The 19,630-nt window shown below is 37.4% G+C and overlaps 1 protein-coding gene across 1 annotated transcript in view; it reads left to right on the top strand.

Annotated features, from left to right (window-relative positions):
• FAP (fibroblast activation protein, alpha) overlaps positions 1 to 12,097 on the top strand; it is a gene marked incomplete at its 5' end in the record, with an annotated part of 38,157 nt that extends 26,060 nt beyond the window's left edge. The window contains 7 exons of the mRNA XM_010136323.1: positions 368 to 562; positions 3,159 to 3,213; positions 6,301 to 6,400; positions 9,354 to 9,418; positions 10,298 to 10,370; positions 10,629 to 10,702; positions 11,774 to 12,097. Of these exons, the coding sequence (XP_010134625.1) occupies positions 368 to 562; positions 3,159 to 3,213; positions 6,301 to 6,400; positions 9,354 to 9,418; positions 10,298 to 10,370; positions 10,629 to 10,702; positions 11,774 to 11,872 (661 nt within the window). The remainder of the gene's footprint in view (positions 1 to 367; positions 563 to 3,158; positions 3,214 to 6,300; positions 6,401 to 9,353; positions 9,419 to 10,297; positions 10,371 to 10,628; positions 10,703 to 11,773) is intronic.
• Positions 12,098 to 19,630: the final 7,533 nt, after the last annotated feature.

The raw sequence follows: 19,630 nt of genomic DNA on the forward strand, positions 1-19,630 counted from the left end.
GAAAAGCACCAAAAAGGGCTGTTACACTTAAGGAATTTAGAGAGAGGAAAGAATTGGGTCTTTGAGGCATCACTCTTCCAAGGATTCCCCTTAGGATGAATACCTGATGCTGCACCTCTTAATCTGAGCTAAAACTAGTGATTTGTCTTAGAGATAAGACCTAAAGAATTAAAATAGATTTTTAGACAGCAAAATCTCACAAGTATATGAAAATGGTAGTTGAGCTGTTTGTCTACTGAGCTCTCTGAACCACAGCCATGTAAAAAAATACTTGTGGAGAAAATGTAAGAAGTACCTATAGCTATAGTCCAGAATCCAGTAATCATTTGTAAAAATTAGTTGAAAATGTGTGAATTTTCATCCTCAGGTATGGAGGTCCTTGCAGTCAGACTGTAAAGGAAACATTTAGCATTAGCTGGATAACCTATCTTGCAAGCAAAGAAGGAATTATTGTTGCTCTAGTGGATGGCAGAGGGACAGCTTACCAAGGTGACAAGATTTTGCATGCAGTATATCGAAGACTAGGAGTCTATGAAGTTGAGGACCAAATCTCAGCAGTTAAGTAAGTAGAATATCTCCTTGTATAACTGTTGTATTTACATACCTACAGAAAGTAATGTGAAAAAACACTAAATATACTTCTCGGCCTTTTTCCTGGAGAGCTGAGGTCTCCAGGAAATACAAGAGTTGTAGAAATAAAGTATTACTGAGGTGCTTGATGTCAGTGATGTTTATGTGGTATATTAAGTCCATGTACTACTAAGTCCAAGACTGGAACTCATCACTTCCATTTTACAAGAGCTGCATCAGAGGTTTCAATCCTACACCTAGGAAGTACAAGCATCAGTGGTGAGAGGTAAGCCAATGTATTGTCCATTATTCTGAAGTTTCCCCTGTAGGGGAAAACCTACTTCAATGACCACAGCGATTAGACAAATATCTATAGTGATGTACCATAGCATTTAGTTAAAGGTCAAATGTGAAGTTTGTAGCAAAACTGAATCCTGACAGAGGCCTTCTAGAGGTTGGTTAGTCATAAATTTGCCTTCCATGCTATTTTAGGATAGTTATGAGCAACAGAAAGTGTCTGAGGTCCTTTGGTTGTTCCGCAACAGTTATTCCTTTGCATCAAAACACTTCAAGTGTTTCAAGGGAGAATAATTCAGAAAGCAGAGATTTGAGGAGGGAGGGAAAGTGGAGATTTTGTAAAGAAAGGCTGCCTGTTAAGCTTATAGATGGACTACTGCTCACTGCTAAAGTGAGCATTTAAAAAAGTGTTAGTTTGAACCCCACAGAGATGAGTGCAAGGAAAGAATAAGGAGTTTAGTCTAGCCTTTGGTCTGGAATTTGGCCCATCAGATCCTGGATAGATTTCCAGATGCAACAGTAAAAACCCGCTTTCCCCCTGTAATAGACCTGATTCTGGGTAGCCTAGCTAGGAATTGGATGTCGCAGTCAGGATTCCACAGCTTTCTCTACTCGTTTGAGAACGCTGCCTGTATTTACAAGTGTGTGTGAGGAGGGTATCTGTTCCTTCCTCTTTCTGCTGTGTGATAATTCATTTCTTCTTCAAAGATAAAAACACGCCATTATCCTTTTCAGTGATAAGTGAAACAGAATAGCTGTGTATCATGTCAGGTTTTTCTATTAATCTGTTAGTTTATTTTCTTTCTTTAGCAGCAATTTTCTTTCTTTTAGCAGCAATGGAATACTTTAAATATCACAAATGAGGGAAAGGTTTTTTTTATTACTCTGAATTGTCACTCAGACATAGTATGTCAGAGATTGAGATAACCTAAACTGATTCTGCAGTTGCAAAGTTGAGACAAAATTGAGACAGGCTGTGAAGAAATGACCTCAGACTTCACAATTCCCAGTCTTCTGTCAGCACCTAGACTAAATTTTTATTTAGTTAAATGTCTTGCATTCCATCTTCCTGATCTAACACGTGGTTTAAGGTGCATGATTTTAGAGAGGATCCTATACTCTAGTGGGAAGTTCTTGGAGAGAAAGGCTTTTACTGTAGGAGGAGCCCTAGGGATTAAGACAGCATATAACAAAGATGAATCATTTTTTGGCTTTTCTAACTTTGTCCCACCCAAATAGTATCCTGCATTTGGGGTGTTGTCAGTCACTCATGTTTTTCCTAGTACAATAATTGTTCTGGGATGTGTCTGAACCTAGGTTGTTTATCTGATACTCTTGAACTTTTGTGGTCTTTTGTCTAATCCTCTTTACTCTGTTGTTGCTAATGCATCTCTGGAAATACAGTCTTCAGTCTCTGATGCAGGATTTTTGTAGGAGATCTAATACTATGATTCTCTTTGACCTGATTGACTACCGAGTGCATAAAAAAGGTGCACCTTTTGTCCACTGCAAGTTTATTACAAATTTGGAGCATTAGAAGATGTTTTTCTCATTAGTATTTTTTATTCTAGTAGCAGTATGTGCTCTTCACTTTTCAGGCACATAAAAGAGAAAGCTTATTGCTCCAAGGTATCCCTAATCTCAGAGGTTGGTACTGTGCCTCTTAAAAGATCAGAGTATCAAGTTTGAAGATGAGTATGTTGAGCATCTTGCAGGATAAGGTCTGAACGTTAATGGTAATCCAGCACCTCTGGTATTAAAATGATGAAAACTATAATAGCCAGTGGGAAGGTAGAGCTATTGGAAACGAAAAGTGCTTATTAGTAGGAATAAACTTTTAGAATTTTTTTCTCTGCATGTGACTGGGTGCATGTCTGTACATATACATACACACATATATATGTGCACATGTAAAACATGAGTATAATGTATAATGTTTAATCTAATCTGGACTACATATCCAGGTGGATTCTAAGTATAAGAAAAAGAACTTTTTTGCCAAGAATCGAGTTAGGCCGAGTCCTCTTCCACTGGGACAAAAATTATTATGAAGAAACTATTAATTTCAGCTTTTTTTATTCTTTCAAGAAAAATTCTTTTCTTTTCCCTGAAATGTCTATTAATTGAATAATTGATGCTTTGTAGAAATCAGTCCTGCTATGCTGATTCTCAATTTGCTCAAATTGGTAGGATGTGAGAAAAAAAGTGAAGGAATTTTTTTTTCCCGGATGTTATAGTATTAACAATCTTTTGTAATAATGCATTTATTTCTGTGATTTTCTTTTCCACAGGAAATTTATAGAAATGGGATTTATTGATGAAAAACGCATAGCAATATGGGGCTGGGTAAGTGGTTGGGGTTTTTATTTCTATTGTTAAATAATCCTGCAGTATAATTTTTTTTTTAATTCTTCCTTATTCTGTCTTAAATCTGTATAGGGTTTCTTCTGCTAGTGTTTGATAGTGTTGCCAAAGGGGATAGTTTCTGTTGGTGCCTATATACATGCAATTGCAATAGTTCATGCCACCCAGAAGGAATCTTTGGCAGCTCAAGGGGAAATTTTGAAATGCTTGTATCTAGTACGTTGTTTGGACTTGAAGTTAAGCAAAACTGAGATGTTTTAATTGGCTTTACTTTTAACTTAGGGATTTACTGGCATGGTGTCAAAATTCAAGTATTGTCCTTTCTGATCTGAGATTAAAATAATGAGAAAAGTCCTATGAATATCTCTCATCAGAAGATGTGACACTTGCATCATTCTGAATCACTATATACTTGTCTGGCTTTGAAATGATGGGATGAGTGTGGGACTGAGGGGTGTACAACACTTAACAGCTTCACCAGGAAATGAAGAAATTGGACAGTATAGCAGTTATTCCAAATCATTAGCCAGTCTATTTTTCATCTTTGATTTTTTTCATGTACTTTGCTTTGTAACACTCCCAGAACCTTTTATAGACAGACATATGGCAAGACTTTATTATTAAATTGCCAGATTCCACTACCCTTAGGCACTGAGAAATAGAGTAGCATACGTCAAGTACAAATTTTAGGATAGCACTTCATTCTAATAAGAGAAAAATAAATTATTGGAATAGTTGGGGTTCTTTTTCCTGTGCTGTCAGCTTCAAAGAAGGGCCATTCATGGAAATGAGATGCAGACCTATTGGTGGTGTTATGTCTGTGAGAGCTGAAGCCAGCTTCAGTGGCAGCGCAAATGCCACACAGCCCCTTTATAGAGATTTTTAAGATGTTTATGCCATCTGATTCAATTGCTCATGTTCATCATGAATGGCTGGATCAAGAATGCATAGACAGAACTGGAGCCCTGCCTCCTACCCAGCTTCAGTGTAACAGAATTATACTGTGCAGGAGAACGAGCTGCTAAGCAACACCGAAAGGTCTCATGGGTTAGGTACAGTGCTGTAAGGAATGCTAAAGTGGGTTGGAGGCCAGACCTGTGCAATCCACCCTTGCTACTTCTCTGAGTAAATGAGTATCAGCTATCCAGCAGTAACAGGCAGCACTGACTAAAAAAGATTACAGAATAAACTGGTATTTTAGCCACTCATTAACATTTTCCAATATTTTTTCTTTATGCATGTTCATTTTTCTCTGATTATCATTCAGAAAGACTTCTTAGTTCATTCTCTTTAACTGCCTGTCTTTGCCAGGAGAATTCTTCTGATCTGTCAATGTTTGTTTAATTTTTGTTGGGTTTTGTTTGTTTGTTTGTTTTCATTGGCCCAGTTTCATTGTAGGAGGATGCCCAGAAACACACTGGAGGATGGATCTTGTAAGATTCAGTTCAACTGTAACTATCAAAGTTGCCTGATCTTAGATAGCACATGAGCAAGGCTGCTAAAATCTTTCTTTGAAGGTTCTACCAACTAATATTTAAATTACTTTGGTCAGACACTGATATAACATCAGGATAAAATGGGGTACCATATGGTGAAATTAAGTGACACAGACACAAGTGAGTTATTCTAAAGTGACATTAAGTAAGTTAAGGCCACATGAGAATATTTTAGTTTTTTAGTCACATCGTATCTTATTTCACCACAGAGTTTCCAGAACCAGTTACAAGATTTCACACATCTAAAGAATTGTGTCCTGGTAGCAGATATAATATTCCAATAATGACACTATTGCCAAACCTGTCAGTCTTTTTTTCCATTTTTTCCTATTTATTGTACCATAACCTTTGAAAGGAGTTGAAATGTGTTTCCTTATTTATAGCCTGCAGCTTAGCAGGTATGCATGAACCGTGCAGCTCATCATACTTTCAGATTCACGAAACTCTTCTGGATGGCAAAAGCTCTTAAATAACCACTAAAGCAATTCACATTTTGAACTATGTCTCTCTGCCTGTTACACTGCATAAGTTTATCTGCCAGATCCTAATCCTTTACTTTTTTGGCCTTGTAGACTGTTTATTTAAAAGATTAAATGAGCCAATCAAATAAGCTGGAAGATTCTATGAATTATTGTTTCTATTAGCATATTCCTCACTATCATTTCAAACTGAAATGTCAAGAGGAGGGAGGAACTAATTTACTTTTGTAGAAAAAAACATTTAAGAGTTTTGCTTATTTCCCTTAGTGTTTCATACGCTACTGCTGAGGTTGATAATCTTCAGAATTCTTCATGACACACCCCATATTTTTATCCCTCCCTCCATTCCAAAGTAAACAGTAACCCGTTATTTCCCAAAGACCTTCTACAAGTCTTTCCCAACACCAATTTCATTCTATGGACAGCCAAACCAAGTGCTTTTTATTTACAGTATTTTCCTGTCTCAGTAACTAGCCTCACACAATTGCACAGATCTATTCTGATATCCAAGCTCACGTGCTACTTTACCTTATTTCCTTCTATGAACTTAATCTTCCTTGCTGGATCACAGTTTGAGGAATCAAGCCAGAAAATAATAGGAACAGTGGCAGGCAGCAGGGAGGAATTGCTCCAACCTCAAGTTTACAAACAGCTGAGCCTTTCAGTAAGGAATATTAGGAAAAGCTAGATAGTTTGTCAAGGGAGGAAAAAAACCTATAATTCTTGGAGGTGCACACCAAAAGGATGAGAGTCAATGAACACAACTTACCACAAGAGAAGTTTTGGTTAGGTTTTAGGAAAAAAATTTTACAATGACAGCAATTAGTGTTGAAACAGAATGAGTTAAGAGACTGTATAATGTGGATGTGACCCTGATTGTCCTTGTTTAAATCTGAAGTTAGCTCTGTTTTGAGGCAGTGGTTGCACTAGATTACCTTGAAGAACCCTACCAACTTAAATTTTTCCATAATTCTAAGCAGTAATAAGAACAGTACCCTGTGATAAGCATTGAAGAAGCGAAAAAAAAGAAGCGATTCAATAAAATTGTCTAATACTTCACCAATAATTTTAAACTGTCTGTGATTTCTCCCGAGTCCTATGGTGGCTACGTAACTTCTTTGGCACTTGGATCTGGCAGTGGAGTATTTAAATGTGGAATAGCTGTGGCTCCTGTTTCCAGCTGGGAATATTACGGTATGGAAACTTCTCATAAATACTGACTTGGAAAGCAAGATGTAGCATTTAATGACTTTCTAAATTAAATGACTGCAGGAGACTGGAAATATGAAACTTAAAGACATTGCAATTACCGAGACATAAAACTCTTAAGACCTTAAATTTAATGTTTTCTTCACTGGAAATAACTGACTGCAACTGGCAGTTTGGAACAGACTTTCTGACATAGAAGAAGGTACGCACATATCATTCCATATGCACATCTGTAACAATAAGTGTGTAAAGCCCTCTTGATAAACTGCTATACTCAAGAGATACTGCCTAAAAATCCTGTCAAAAGAGTAACACTGAATTAAAAAACAGCTGAAATTACTTTTCTGCCAGTAATATAATCACAGATTTCTGCAGATGATCCCTGTCAGGAATCAGTATCTCTGATGATTGTAAAGTTATTTCCAAAAGCAGTGGAAAAGAGAGGGACTCTGTTATCTGATATATTTTTTTAATTAAATATTTTTCCCTCCTGTGTTGTTGCATTACAAGACATATTTTTATTTATATTTATTGACTTAGGCTCCAAACTGTTCAGAGGAAACAACTCCAGGAGTATACTCCCAGGGCTTCACTGTGTGAATAAAGCAAGCACATACTCGTACTTACTTGCAGACCTGTTAAGCTTTTGGCACAGTGTATAGGAACCTTAGTGTAAAGAAGAATCATGGCATGCATGTTTTCAGTGAGCAAAATGTAGCACTTTGAACACATTTACTTAGCATATGGTCGTTTGCTAAGATGTCTTGGTTATGAGAAAATTTTTTGGTTAAATGGGAAAGATTCCTTTCCTGACTGCTCGTACAGACATTTCTTGTATTTATGGTGTTTTGCAAACAAAGGAGAAAACATTTGTATGACACAGGAAGCACAGTCCTCATGTGTTCACTGGCATCAAGGGTTTTTTTAAGACATTTTCACTCATGATCACAAAATTATTTCTGGAATGCAGGCATAAAACACTATTTTTGCAAAAGATGTTCAATAAAAGAAGAGTTATAAACATTTCCCAAGCATTAGAAATTGAATGAAGTTTTTAAGTTAACGTAGTAGACCTGCACCATTTCAATCTTTACTTCAGCTGAATTTTCAGGAGGGAGTTAAAGAATCTTGCTAAAAACATGTTGTAAATTCCAGACAGACAAATGTACCTTCACTAAAGAAGGAAGGAAGGAAGGGAACAGAGGAAGTCATGAGTTATAAATTTTGGCAAACGGACCATGTTAATACTAGGGTGAACTGTGTTAGGGGCAAAACTACTGGATGCTACAGATTTCAGTCTCTAAGTAGTATCAGTATGTCAAAGGACGTACTGGCCCCTAGAGCTTCTAAATTCTGTCCCATTGTCTTTTAGATGCACAAATTAGAGGCTGGACCATAATCTTTTCTTTGAAATCCTCTCACCTCCGTTTTGTGTCAGAGTTAATAACAGCTGAACAGTTATTAAGATGTCAAGGGAAATTGCATTCGGGGACGATGCATAGCTAAAAGCATTAGATCTGTGACTGTTATATTAAAATTCACAGTTTAGCTCCTTTTTCTTCCTCAGTAATTGACAAGCCGAATCTTCCACTTAGTCATTATAATGCAGTTCTGCTGACCTCTGTGGACTTGTTGTAGCTGTACTGGTAGAAGAGAGTGGAGAATTTGGCTGAGAATACTAGAAATGCCAGCCTTTCAGAAGGAGTCTATTTTGTTGAAAACTTAAGCCCAATATGGTTGTTTGACACTGTGTTGACAACAGATATTGCACATTTTCTGTTTTCATTGAATGATAAAGGATTTTCATAAAAGATAGGCTACTTAGATTTTTTTTTTTTTTGTACTTTATTACAAATTATCTCCAGGAGCCTTGCTTGGCTGATCTGGGAGACATTGTTCACATCTTTAGCACTCAGTGGTAACATACGTAAGGGATACATAATAAACTATGGGAACATAAGTATATTAAGTCATTTTCCTTTCCTAGGAATATTCTCATTTCTACTTTTTAACAAAATTATTCTAATGCAGTGTATCAAACTGGGCAACAAGGTAGACAATCCCAATTTCTTACTTAATCACAATGGCCATCACCTCTCTTATGGGAGGGAAAGATGCCAGCACTTCTTTGTCAGAAAGCCCTGACTCTGTTAAATAAATAAAAATTCTTGTAGTACCGCAGCTTGACTGCTCAGTATGTGTCAGTTACTCTTTCAACGCAAGGTCATAAAGTAATGTTCTGGTAGTGACAGCTGCTGTGTCAGTTTTCCACAAATTTTCATAACAGCTCTTAGTTAAATTACAAATACCCAAGAAGCTCAAAGATAGCTGTTCCTACTGATTTCTTCGTGATAGATAACTGTGCAGTTATACACATTTGTTTTGTCAAATCTAATAGCAGTCTTTTGTAGTAGTTAGGAAAAGGAATTGAACAGAGACCTGAACAGCAATTGTACCACTTTGTCAGTGCAAGCGTATATCATTTCCTGCCCCCACAACTACTATATGTAGCCATTCAATAGGAAAAGGACAACATATATATCTATATTTACTGTGTACATACATCCCAGGTTGAAATTCTGGTCAACTTCTCTTTTTAAGGTGTCAAATATAGTCTGTGTCATCTTTCCACCATGCATCTTTACTGGCTCATTGAACTGACTTCTGGAGTTCAACCCAATTACCTTTATCCACAAAACCTTCTGTTGGTTCCACAGATGAATATCAAACCACTATTTCTGCAAGGACAGTTTGGAGAACACTTATTAATTAACCTTCATGTTTGATTTTTTAAAATATCTTTAAATTTGGTGTATTATGAGGAAACCAAGCAGAACAGATACAGTTAAAATAACGTGTAATTTGCTACATGTCACCAGAAGCACAGAAAAATCTGTACATTCTTTATCTACAGCTTTTTTCTTCTTTAATATCACAGCATCTATCTACACAGAACGATTTATGGGTCTTCCTCTAGAATCCGATAACCTTGAGCACTACAAGGTGAGAATTCTCTTTCTGTGTTGAGCTGCCTTAAACTTAAATCGCATTTCCAAGGACAAGTAGAACTGTGAAGAAAGAAAATGACCTGCCAGTTCTTATAGTGGCAGGCCTGTAGAAGCTAAGCTACCACTGTGAAACGCATATCTCCATAGTTACTTGTGGCTTTGTGTTCATCAATCCTAAATATGCTAAACTGAAGGTTCCTTATTTTCTCACTTGGACAAGTCAGACCGTTCTGCCAGTACAAACCATTATCCCAGGAAAGAATTCATTGAAATAGGTTAAAGTGTTGGTGTTGATAAGGTTTTGGTGAGTACTGTTAGCTGAGGTATACAAACTGCTTTATACAAATTTAGCTCTCTGATCTCACCATAAGCATACTAAATGGTCAGAACAGCTTCCCCTACCTGGAACAGGCAGCCTTTTTTCTTTTCTTCACGTTGATAGGAAATCTAAAGCTTCCTCTAGCAGCACGCGTACCAGCTCTGGATACAGAGAGGCCTGAATTAATGCCCAAAGAAGTTAGTGGAAAGACTCACATTAAAGATTTTGGATCATGTTCTCAGTGCCTAGTCTCCATCCCAGCTGAAGGAACAGAAAGGCCTGATACCAAAATGCTGTGGTCGAGCTGTCTGGGTAGCCAGGAATTATAGTGTTCAAAGAGTGACACATGGCTGGTGCTGTGCTTTTCGTGAACTGTCCCTTAGAAAAGGCATTAAATACATATGATTTCTATTACAATCTCAGATTAATATGAAGTTACTGCTGTCATTATTATGCTACTCCAACTGTTTGATTGTTGTTCTACTAGGCTTTTCAGCCCTATGCCTGAGTAGCTTATATTGAAGCTGCTGAACTGTTCATTTTTCCTCTCAACAGAATTCAACTGTGATGGCAAGAGCAAAGAATTTCCAAAACGTAGAGTATCTTCTAATCCATGGAACAGCAGATGGTGAGGTTTGCAAATGGCAGTACAAATACAGACCCAGAATCACTTTGTTTGAAAAACATTAAGCATCTTTCTATGCCTTTGATTAGGGTCAGTACTTAGATCTTTGGTGGATTACCATATGACATAAAAGATGCTTGCTCACTCTTAGTAATGTCAACTGTATCACTTGATAATTAGTGGACACAACTTAATGCATTATAAGTTTATGCTTTGTGATCTCAACAGCCAATCTGCCAATCCCTTTTTTTCTTTTTTTAGATAATGTGCATTTTCAGAACTCAGCACAAATCGCAAAAGCTCTGGTTAATGCGCAGGTGGATTTCCAGGCAATGGTAAATAACAGACTATTTTTCATTTTGAACAGTGGTTTATAGTTTTATCAATGAGCTTATCTGACATTTGGCATTGATTTTAAGAACCCAGTTCAACTGAACATGCCTCAAAATCTGGCAGTTGCTAGTGCATTTATTACTCTTCATAAACAATTTCTTCAAAGGATTCGCCTGCTTTTTTTTTTTTTTTTTACTTCTTGCCCTTTGGGTGCTAGCAGATTTCTCTCTTCTAGTTATTTAAGAATAACTTAAAGGTTTTTAAAATGAACCAGGGAGAAGAATGAGAATCCAGCATCCTTATGAAAATTGCTGATAGCTAGTAAAAAAGAGGAAGATGAAAAAGCTGGATTCTGAGGCCAAAACCATCACTGGTTCTGATGGATTCTGTCTTGAACTGGACAGGCCTGACATAGGCATGAGGTGAAACAAGGGATCCGCTTGTAGTTGGTGTTTGTAGGCCTTTTGCTTATTCCTTATTTTCTGCCTCCTTCATTGATATTTAGCAAACCCAGGTTATTTCTCAAGTATCTGGAATACTGTATGCAGCTGTAGTCATTCTAGTTCAGCTACAGGGGAGTATCAGTTATTTCTAAGAGTCGGCATAATTTATATGTGTATTTTATTTGCAGTATACCATGCATAATGTTCATGGGCTGTAATGCAGGACATTTTGAATAGAATTCCACAACATTTAAAGCTTGATTCTTAGAACCCAGTATTCATAAGCAAGACTGTGACCCCTATTGCCAAAGCCAGGTAGCAGGTCAAGGGCATTTCATCCCTAATGGCATCTTAAAGCTCTCTTGCCTGACCTGATACACTTGTCAGTACTGAGGCAGTAATGCTTAGTCCTAGATTACAGAAGGTTTAGAAACTTTTTTTCAACAAGAATATGAATATACTGGAAACTGATTAAGAGAGAAAAGATTAGAAAGTCTCTCTGTTTTCCTGAGGCATCCACTTTCTTCTATATGGTAATAAAACAAAGTTCTTGTATTGCTTAACTATTGCAGAATTGAAGCCATAACTTTGGGGGTTTATGGTTTGGTTTTTTTTCTTCTTCTTCTTCAGTGGTATACTGACCAGAACCATGGAATTCCAGGCCTTTCCAGCAAACATCTCTACGTACATATGACCCACTTCCTCAAACAATGTTTTTCTTTGTCATAATAAGTAGGCTATTTAGAGCATGCTAAGGCAACTTGATGCATCTCTAGGAGAATGCAATGATAACAGTTCCCAGGTTAGATAGTTTCCAGGTGAAATAATAACAGGAACTTTGAAGTTTTCAACTTGATGTTTACATCCACTTTTGATATTGTATATTAGCAAATGTTATGATACTACGTGTTTTGGCACATTTAACACCTACTTGATAGAAATAATAAAACCAGAATGTAAAATACCATGTGTATTTATTGCCATCTTGCTTAAACTTACATTCTGCAAGCCAAAGATAGGTGGTCCATTGCAAAGGCACACTGCCAAATGAGTATGCTTGCTTTTGTTAACTACAACTGTAAAATGGGAAAAGACAAAGAAAGCACTGCAAGTACCTAATTAACATCCTGACAAGAGCCATCATTTTCAATTTCTTGGAAAGAATCCAAGCAGAGATAGGAACACACAATATCTAAAGCTGAAGATTGGGTAATTACTGAGAATATTGAACACTGCATTCAAATTTTATTCAACTCTTATTTGAAACCTCAATTCTGCAAAACTCTCTGTTCAGGTTTAAATATGAAAGCAGGACATTCATGATATCTGTTTTATCTCAGCAGTTTTTCTGCCTGTATTCAGAATGTAAGAGCCTTATTAGCCTGTTTTTAATCTCTAATCATCACCTCAGCATTCAAATTAATCACAATGTCATTTATCCTAGACTGGAGGGGAAAGATCAAAGGATTCTGCAGGCTTTCTTTGCATTGTTTCCACTGAAACTATTTTAGGGAGTCTTTAAAAAATGCTAGAGGCTTACAATGATGGGAATACTTGTATTACTTTGATTAGTAATTAAATCAGGCCTGTCATAATATAAGAATATGAACAAGATAATTGGCAAGACATCCACTGCAGATGAAATTATTCTCAGATCTTGCATTTAAAAAATTCTGAGTTTGCCTACTGTATAAGAACCATGGTCTAACACCGTATCTCATATGTGCTATTAGCTGATGAGAGTACAAAATAACCTGAAAAAGATTGTGGAGTAGCCTTCCCACAAAACAAGCTGCTTCCTAACTCTCAGTCAGACATTAGTTGCTGCTTCTTTGTGGAAAAGCAAGGGGTTTCATTTGACCCTCTTGACAAAAACATGGGGTTTAGCCAAAGTCATTAAAATGTGGAAGCGATTTGCTATGTAACAGCTTCCTTGGTTTTGTTAATGGCGATATCAAATCTGATTTTCCACACATGAGAACATTCCTCAGACACATCTTTATGTAAATGTAGTTGCCAAGCTGTTTGTAATGGTTAAATTATACTTTGATGGGAACTCTTCAGAAAATACTCAATTAGTTCAGTTTGTTTTGTTTTTTTTTTTTGGAAATGCTGCCAATTACATGACGTTAATGAGCTTTTTGTTGGTAATGTAATTAAAATTCAACTGCTATAATGGTTAAAGGAAAAAATTATAGCTCTAAGAAAGTTAACATTAAGCAAATATAACATGAAGTGGGGCTAATTAGATGTTGATTATATGGTCCTATGTGCAGTTGCGGCACACAGCAGTAGTCTGAGTAATGTGGTTGTTTTACGAATAAGGAATACAATTCAGTTCAAATTACCGAGATTTAACTCTCAAGTTCTTAAATTGATACAAGACCACAGAAACCATTGCAAAATTGTGGTGAAAGAGAAAAAAATCAAACTCTTATCCCAGATGCTTAAAGGCTTTAGATACCTGAATGCGTCAATGGGAACCTAGAGCAATTTTCAAAAAACAGGTTATCAACCTCATATGAATACAAATATATCAAGTTCTCTTTAAATTTCTGCACCCTTATTTTTATTTATACTTTTGAAAATCCTATAAGCTCTGGAAATTTGGCCAGATAAATTGGTCTTTTGTGGATACTATAAGTAATAAAGTGATGCAATGTGTTGTTCACACCATGCCGACAAGTCTGTAGTCAGAAGCTTCTGGAAGCACTTGGACTAAAGGACATTTCAAGAAAATGTGTCAAATAAAATAACAGCAGGTACCTCTTTCCCAAGGGATGCATTAACTGTTTTATTGTCTATCTGCCCTTAATCATGCTGCTGTCGGTTTTGCTTCATTGTTTTTCATGTTGTTAATGTATTTGCGTTACACAGTGTTCTTGCCAAAGAATGGGAATACGTCTTCATCAGAGTGTGTCGCTTACACTGAGCTGCTGGAATAATGTCTAACTGAAAGCTTTATGATTGAGCAACCACATATTTTGATGACCAGGGAAAATGTCCTAGCATGCTGTGAGTGTCAAAAAAAAAAAAACCCTCTTAAAAAAACCCACCACATCAAATTGCTGGCCTGTGCTAGTAACAGGTAATGCTGCAGGCAGTCATTAGAAATGGTTCGGAGCACTTCAAACATACCATTACACTATCACAGTATCACAGAATGGTCAGGATTGGAAGGGGACTTTGGGAGTTCATCTTGTCCCACCTGTCTGTCTCTACCAGCGGGCCACCTACAGCTGCTAGCCCAGGACTGTGTCCTCTTGGCTTCAGAATATCTGAGAAGATGGAGACGGCGTAACTTCTCTGGGCCACCTCTGCCAGTGCTTGGTCATTCTCATAGTAAAAAAGTGTTTCCTCGTGTTCAGACAGAACCTTCTGCACTTCAGTTTGTGCTTGTTGCCTCTTGTTCCGTCACCGAGAAAGACCTGGCTTCATCTTCATTATACCATCCCTTCAAATAATTATATACAGTGATAAGATCCTCCTGAGCCTATTCTTCTCTAGAAAGAGAACTTCTTCCTAATCCATGTTACAAAACATCACCACAAACGTTCACTGGACAGTTATTTGCCCCATTTCTTGTTAATCTAGCCTACAGTATAGGTTCTTCTGTAACAGAGCTTCAACACAGTTCAAGGTTAAAGGGCTTGTTCTGAGGAATCAAGTTGAAGCTAACAAAAATATGTTTAAGGGTTAGCCTTATATATGAATAAAAAGTACATATATCCATGCTACAGTCATAGAATACAGTATGTGAGAGCCTGGGACACAACTTACTATGAAAGTATTAATTATAGCTTTCATGACAACATTTTCTAAGCTGATGAATATCCTTAAAGCTTTCTACTCTTCTGAATAAGAATCTCACACTTCAGATACCCAAAAATACCACTTCAGGCAATGAAACTTAGTCTTCAAATAGCTGTCATATAAACAAGGTATATAAGCCTCTGAAGATCAGGCGTAGTTGTTCTGAATCCTTTAGTAGACAGGCCCTTGCTAAGATGTCACAGATACAGTTGTTCATGTCTGTTTCCTCAATGAAGCCTGTTTGGCTTTTACAGGATAAAGCTAGACCTGCAAAGCAAAAGCTCCAACTGAAGTGTAGTTAAATAGTAGAAAACCACTGCTTCCACTCCAAACCATTCATTTCCCAACACCTGTTTTCAGTGTCTACCTCATTCATGCTGTGTGAGTTTTACGTATCCATGAACATGCAATCCTCATGCCTCAAATGTGGAGCTATGTGTTTTGCTTCACTTAGGATTACTGCAGCTGCAAAGAAAAGGCCTGAAGAGAAAACAGCACTAGTAGAAAACCAAGGATAACCCCAGTCAGGGTCCAGGATATGGTTAGTGTTATACTCATTTTACTCAGATATCAAGTCAAATTCAGATGATAGTCACTACTTTTCAGTTTGCCAGTCAGTTCCAATTACAAGGCACAGCTGTTTAGAACATTTTATAAAGTCATTTGAAGGCTCTGTATTTAATCTGAATAATTCATAGTATTTGCTAAGAGCATTTGGTATTACTTTCAATTATGAACATTGTCTTCTCAGAATGTAAAGTAACTAGTACATACTTGGCCAGCTCTTCTGCTTGCGCAAATTGATGCAGCTCCATTGCCTTCAAATGGAGCGATTCCAATTTGAGTAGACAGCATGAGCTACAGCATAGTTACAACAGCTCTCTTTCGTGAGGTACAAACCCAACGGCAATCCGCAGCAGCGAGCACAGAGTTGCATGCTGTGGAAAGGTTTCGAGACCCTACACTAATCCTGTTTCAGAAAGCCATTTGCTCCCCAAAATGTAGCCGTGGAGTTGTATACATACATATGCACAGATTTGTTTGTGCTTTGTATATGTACACATGTATGTATGTAACATGATGCATATGTTTTATGTATGTATGTGTTTACACATATGTTCTTCCTATATATGTTGCACTACTTCTCAGAAGAGGAATGCGGAGCTCTTTTGGCTGATTGTCGTGTAGCAAGGATAGGAAAACAAAAGGGGCTGCTCAGCCCAGCCTCTGAACTCATGGTTGTCAAGCTTAGGGAGAGAATGCTTTCTGTGCAATGTAAGAAAGAAAAGAGTGTGGGCCTGTAGTCATACCCCACGATACTTCCTCCCTCCCATTTTCTTCAGATATGTAATGGATAAAAACATAATAATGTAATAACCATAAATATGTAATGAAGAAATACACACGAAAATGTGGGGTTTGAAAGCATTTGTCGGGAATTTTTAAAATTTTTTTACTTTCGTAAGTCAGCAACTTCCTAATTCATTAAAATGTTCAAATGACAAATTATTTAAATTATTTCTTCCTTGTACCGACAGTTAAAGAGTTGAGAGGAACATCCTAGAAAATTATGATATTCAGCATATGCTAGACAGTTATAACAAATACATGGTCCTGTTTTTCTGAAAAGCCACGCCAACTGGAATTGTCACAGCTGGGGCATCAGGTTCAGTGTGCAGCTGGTAAGAATTCTGCTTCTTGTATTACCTCCTCCACACAGATTTTTCTGTCCAGCAAGTGCAGTACACTGTCCTTAGTAGCAGCCATTAGCTGGTGCTGAGATGATGGTGCAGGAATCTTTGATCAACTCCAAATACAGTGAACCCAAGGTACAGATTTTTTAGTCACTCCAAGTGAATCATGAAAAACATTAAGCTGAAACTTTCCCTGAAGGCAGATCACTTTCAGGTTCTGTCTCTTAGTCTGACTCAGTTGAAGTGCTGTCTCACCTGTGAACTGTAATAGAGAGGAGATTAAGGTTCCCCTTGACTTTTGTGAAAAGGTGCCATTATTTTATAATGTGAGAAGAAAAAACATATGCATGTTTCATACAATCATTACAATTTTCTCCTTCTGTTTGTTTGGTAAATCTTGTTTGCTGTGCTCTTGAAACGTTTATTACTATAGATTCAATTATGGCGCCTTGTTTTTTGATGGAAGTTCACTTTTTTCCTGCACTTTCTATGTCTGTGTATCACTTAAAAACAAATAATTGGTCACCTTCTAGATGCTAGATGACCTGCTAGATGATATAGCCTGTGTAACAACCTGCCCACCTGGATGCACTGAGCTGCTCCATCTCATATGTTTTTTCTGAAATCATGCCACGGTAAACAAGGAACTTTGACACAAGAAAATGAACTGAGCTAAACGAAAAGAACTGCCTGTTTTCTGGAGGAGATGATATTGTCTTACATTCTGTATTGCCCGCTTAGAAAGCTATGTGTCTTTAACACAACATGCAGTGAGGGAAGTCCGCGGCAACCAGTTTCCACGAGTGTGTGCGTGTCACCCTGGTGTAGGAAAGGTCTAACCGGCCCTTCGATCACCATCTGCTGTCCTGTCAGGGTACTGCACGGCTGGGCAGCAGCCCGCCTCGTCCCCCGCAGGAGCCGCACGACTGACCAGCCTCACGGAGGGACAGTGCCTTCTAATACGCAGTGCTGGACTTACACTGAAGCTGTGGTTTTGCATCCCCTATATAACGCTCATGAAGTTTAAATAGAAAGTGGATTTAAAAATATTTCTGAGATAAAGACAACAAATTATCTCAGTGAAATCAGCATCTCATGAAAAATAAGTAAATTTGGGGGCAACAATGTGATTTCCAGGCTTATTTTGGCTCCTTTGGCACCATGTCTTAAATATTACACAGTTGTTTGCCTAGGGAAGGTTGTTATATGGAGATGGTAATTCTGGTCCATTAAAACAAAAAAATCTGAAAATTCAAGTTTGATAAATATGTATGCAAGTTTGTGTATTCTGTGACAATCAATGACTGGGAAACCATGACTTTGAATGGTTGTGAAATATACAATTAGAAGTGGGAACAAAGAGGACAAGGGGAAGACAATGTGGAAAAAAGGAGAAAAGTAGTAGTAATTGAAAAAGAGAGTAACAAAAAGACAAAATGAGGCTCTGAGTAACGACTGAAGGTACAAACAGAAGGCAATGGTGAGAGGAACAGAAGCTGTGCTCCTAAGTTTTCAGCAGCAGCATTAGTAGACTCTTGCATTGTAGCTAGAAATGACTGACAAAAGTGGATCATGAGATGAATCCAAAAGCAAAGAAAAATTATACTAACACACAAAAAAATTTTGATTTTAAAATCAATTACGTGGACTGTGTAGTGAGACTTAATGTTTCCCTAAACCCATACAGTGGTACCACAGCAAGGTATTTAGGATAGAGCTCATGAAAGGATCCTTTAAATTTTGTTTGTCACTCTAACACCACGGTTATTACGTATATACACTGCCTCAATTATATCATGGGCTATGCCAATCTGGCTGTGAAGAAGATTGTCTGTTAGCTTCATAGAGCAGTGTTAGGGGAATAAGGAGTTTCCTGTAATATGTGTGTTTTGTGCCACAAATTAGACCATGGGCCACTCCGGACTGAAGCACAGGCTGACAGTAATGCTCAGTGAGTCCACTGTGATTCCAGACCCTTCCCTCTTGTAAGCAAACTGAAACTCAAGGTGGCATCTGTCATGTATAATGTGTCCTCTGGACTGCCTGGCACCTTACATATGTAATAAATATATTTCATTTTTGGTGCCCTTTTGCATTATACAATGTATTATCATAGATATCATGATGTATGAAAAAGTCTATAAAGAAACACTTCTCCAAGAATTTCTTTAACAGAGATACCTCACTTGTTGCTTCACAGACAGGATAAAAGACCCATATTCCTGATGGGCAGTTTTTTTCAGCTGCCAGGGCCATTGACAAGCTGTGTGTCAATCTATCCTATCTATCACCTATGTGATCACCAGACTCCTGAACATAGTCTTTGGCAATGCTGCCCCACCGCAACTATGAAATTGCCCATATCACCGAATGGTTTAAGACATTTACAATAATTGCATAGAACATAAACAGCTACAAAGCTCAAATATTTGGCTTTGGGTTTTTTTTTTTCCTTGTAAGGAATGGAGACATGAGCAAAATGCTTATCTTGTGTAAATCTGTAGGCCACGGTGTGAAACTCACGTGAGTATCCATTTTCATACAGCAGAATTTACAAAGATGGTATTTTACTTCTAAGGTTAATCAAATCTTTTTTGTTAAATTTGACCTGTGCTAGGCTTTGCATAGTGGGTAGCCATCTCTGCAGTACTTCACATTAATTACATTGGCACAAGATTACTTAAAGAATCATTTGAGGACTTTGGGGGGATTGTGTTGGTTATTTTTAACAGTATATTAAATTTATAAACCTTGATTAAAAATTTATAAGTGAAGTTGATGTTATTGATGTCAACAGAACCAGTATTCTAAACGTTAAATGTGGCAAATCAGTATTTGGAGAAACTGCTGCCTTAATCCCAGGCACCTTTAGTCCACTGTTTGTCATCTTAATGCCCTTCTGTTTGATATTTACTTCTTTGGACATTGCTACCTCATCCTTTTGCAAATCCATGTTAGCACTGATGTCATAAAGTAAGCA

This window comes from Buceros rhinoceros, unplaced genomic scaffold (genome assembly GCF_000710305.1).
Source record: "Buceros rhinoceros silvestris isolate BGI_N320 unplaced genomic scaffold, ASM71030v1 scaffold10245, whole genome shotgun sequence".
Classification (NCBI taxonomy): domain Eukaryota; kingdom Metazoa; phylum Chordata; class Aves; order Bucerotiformes; family Bucerotidae; genus Buceros; species Buceros rhinoceros.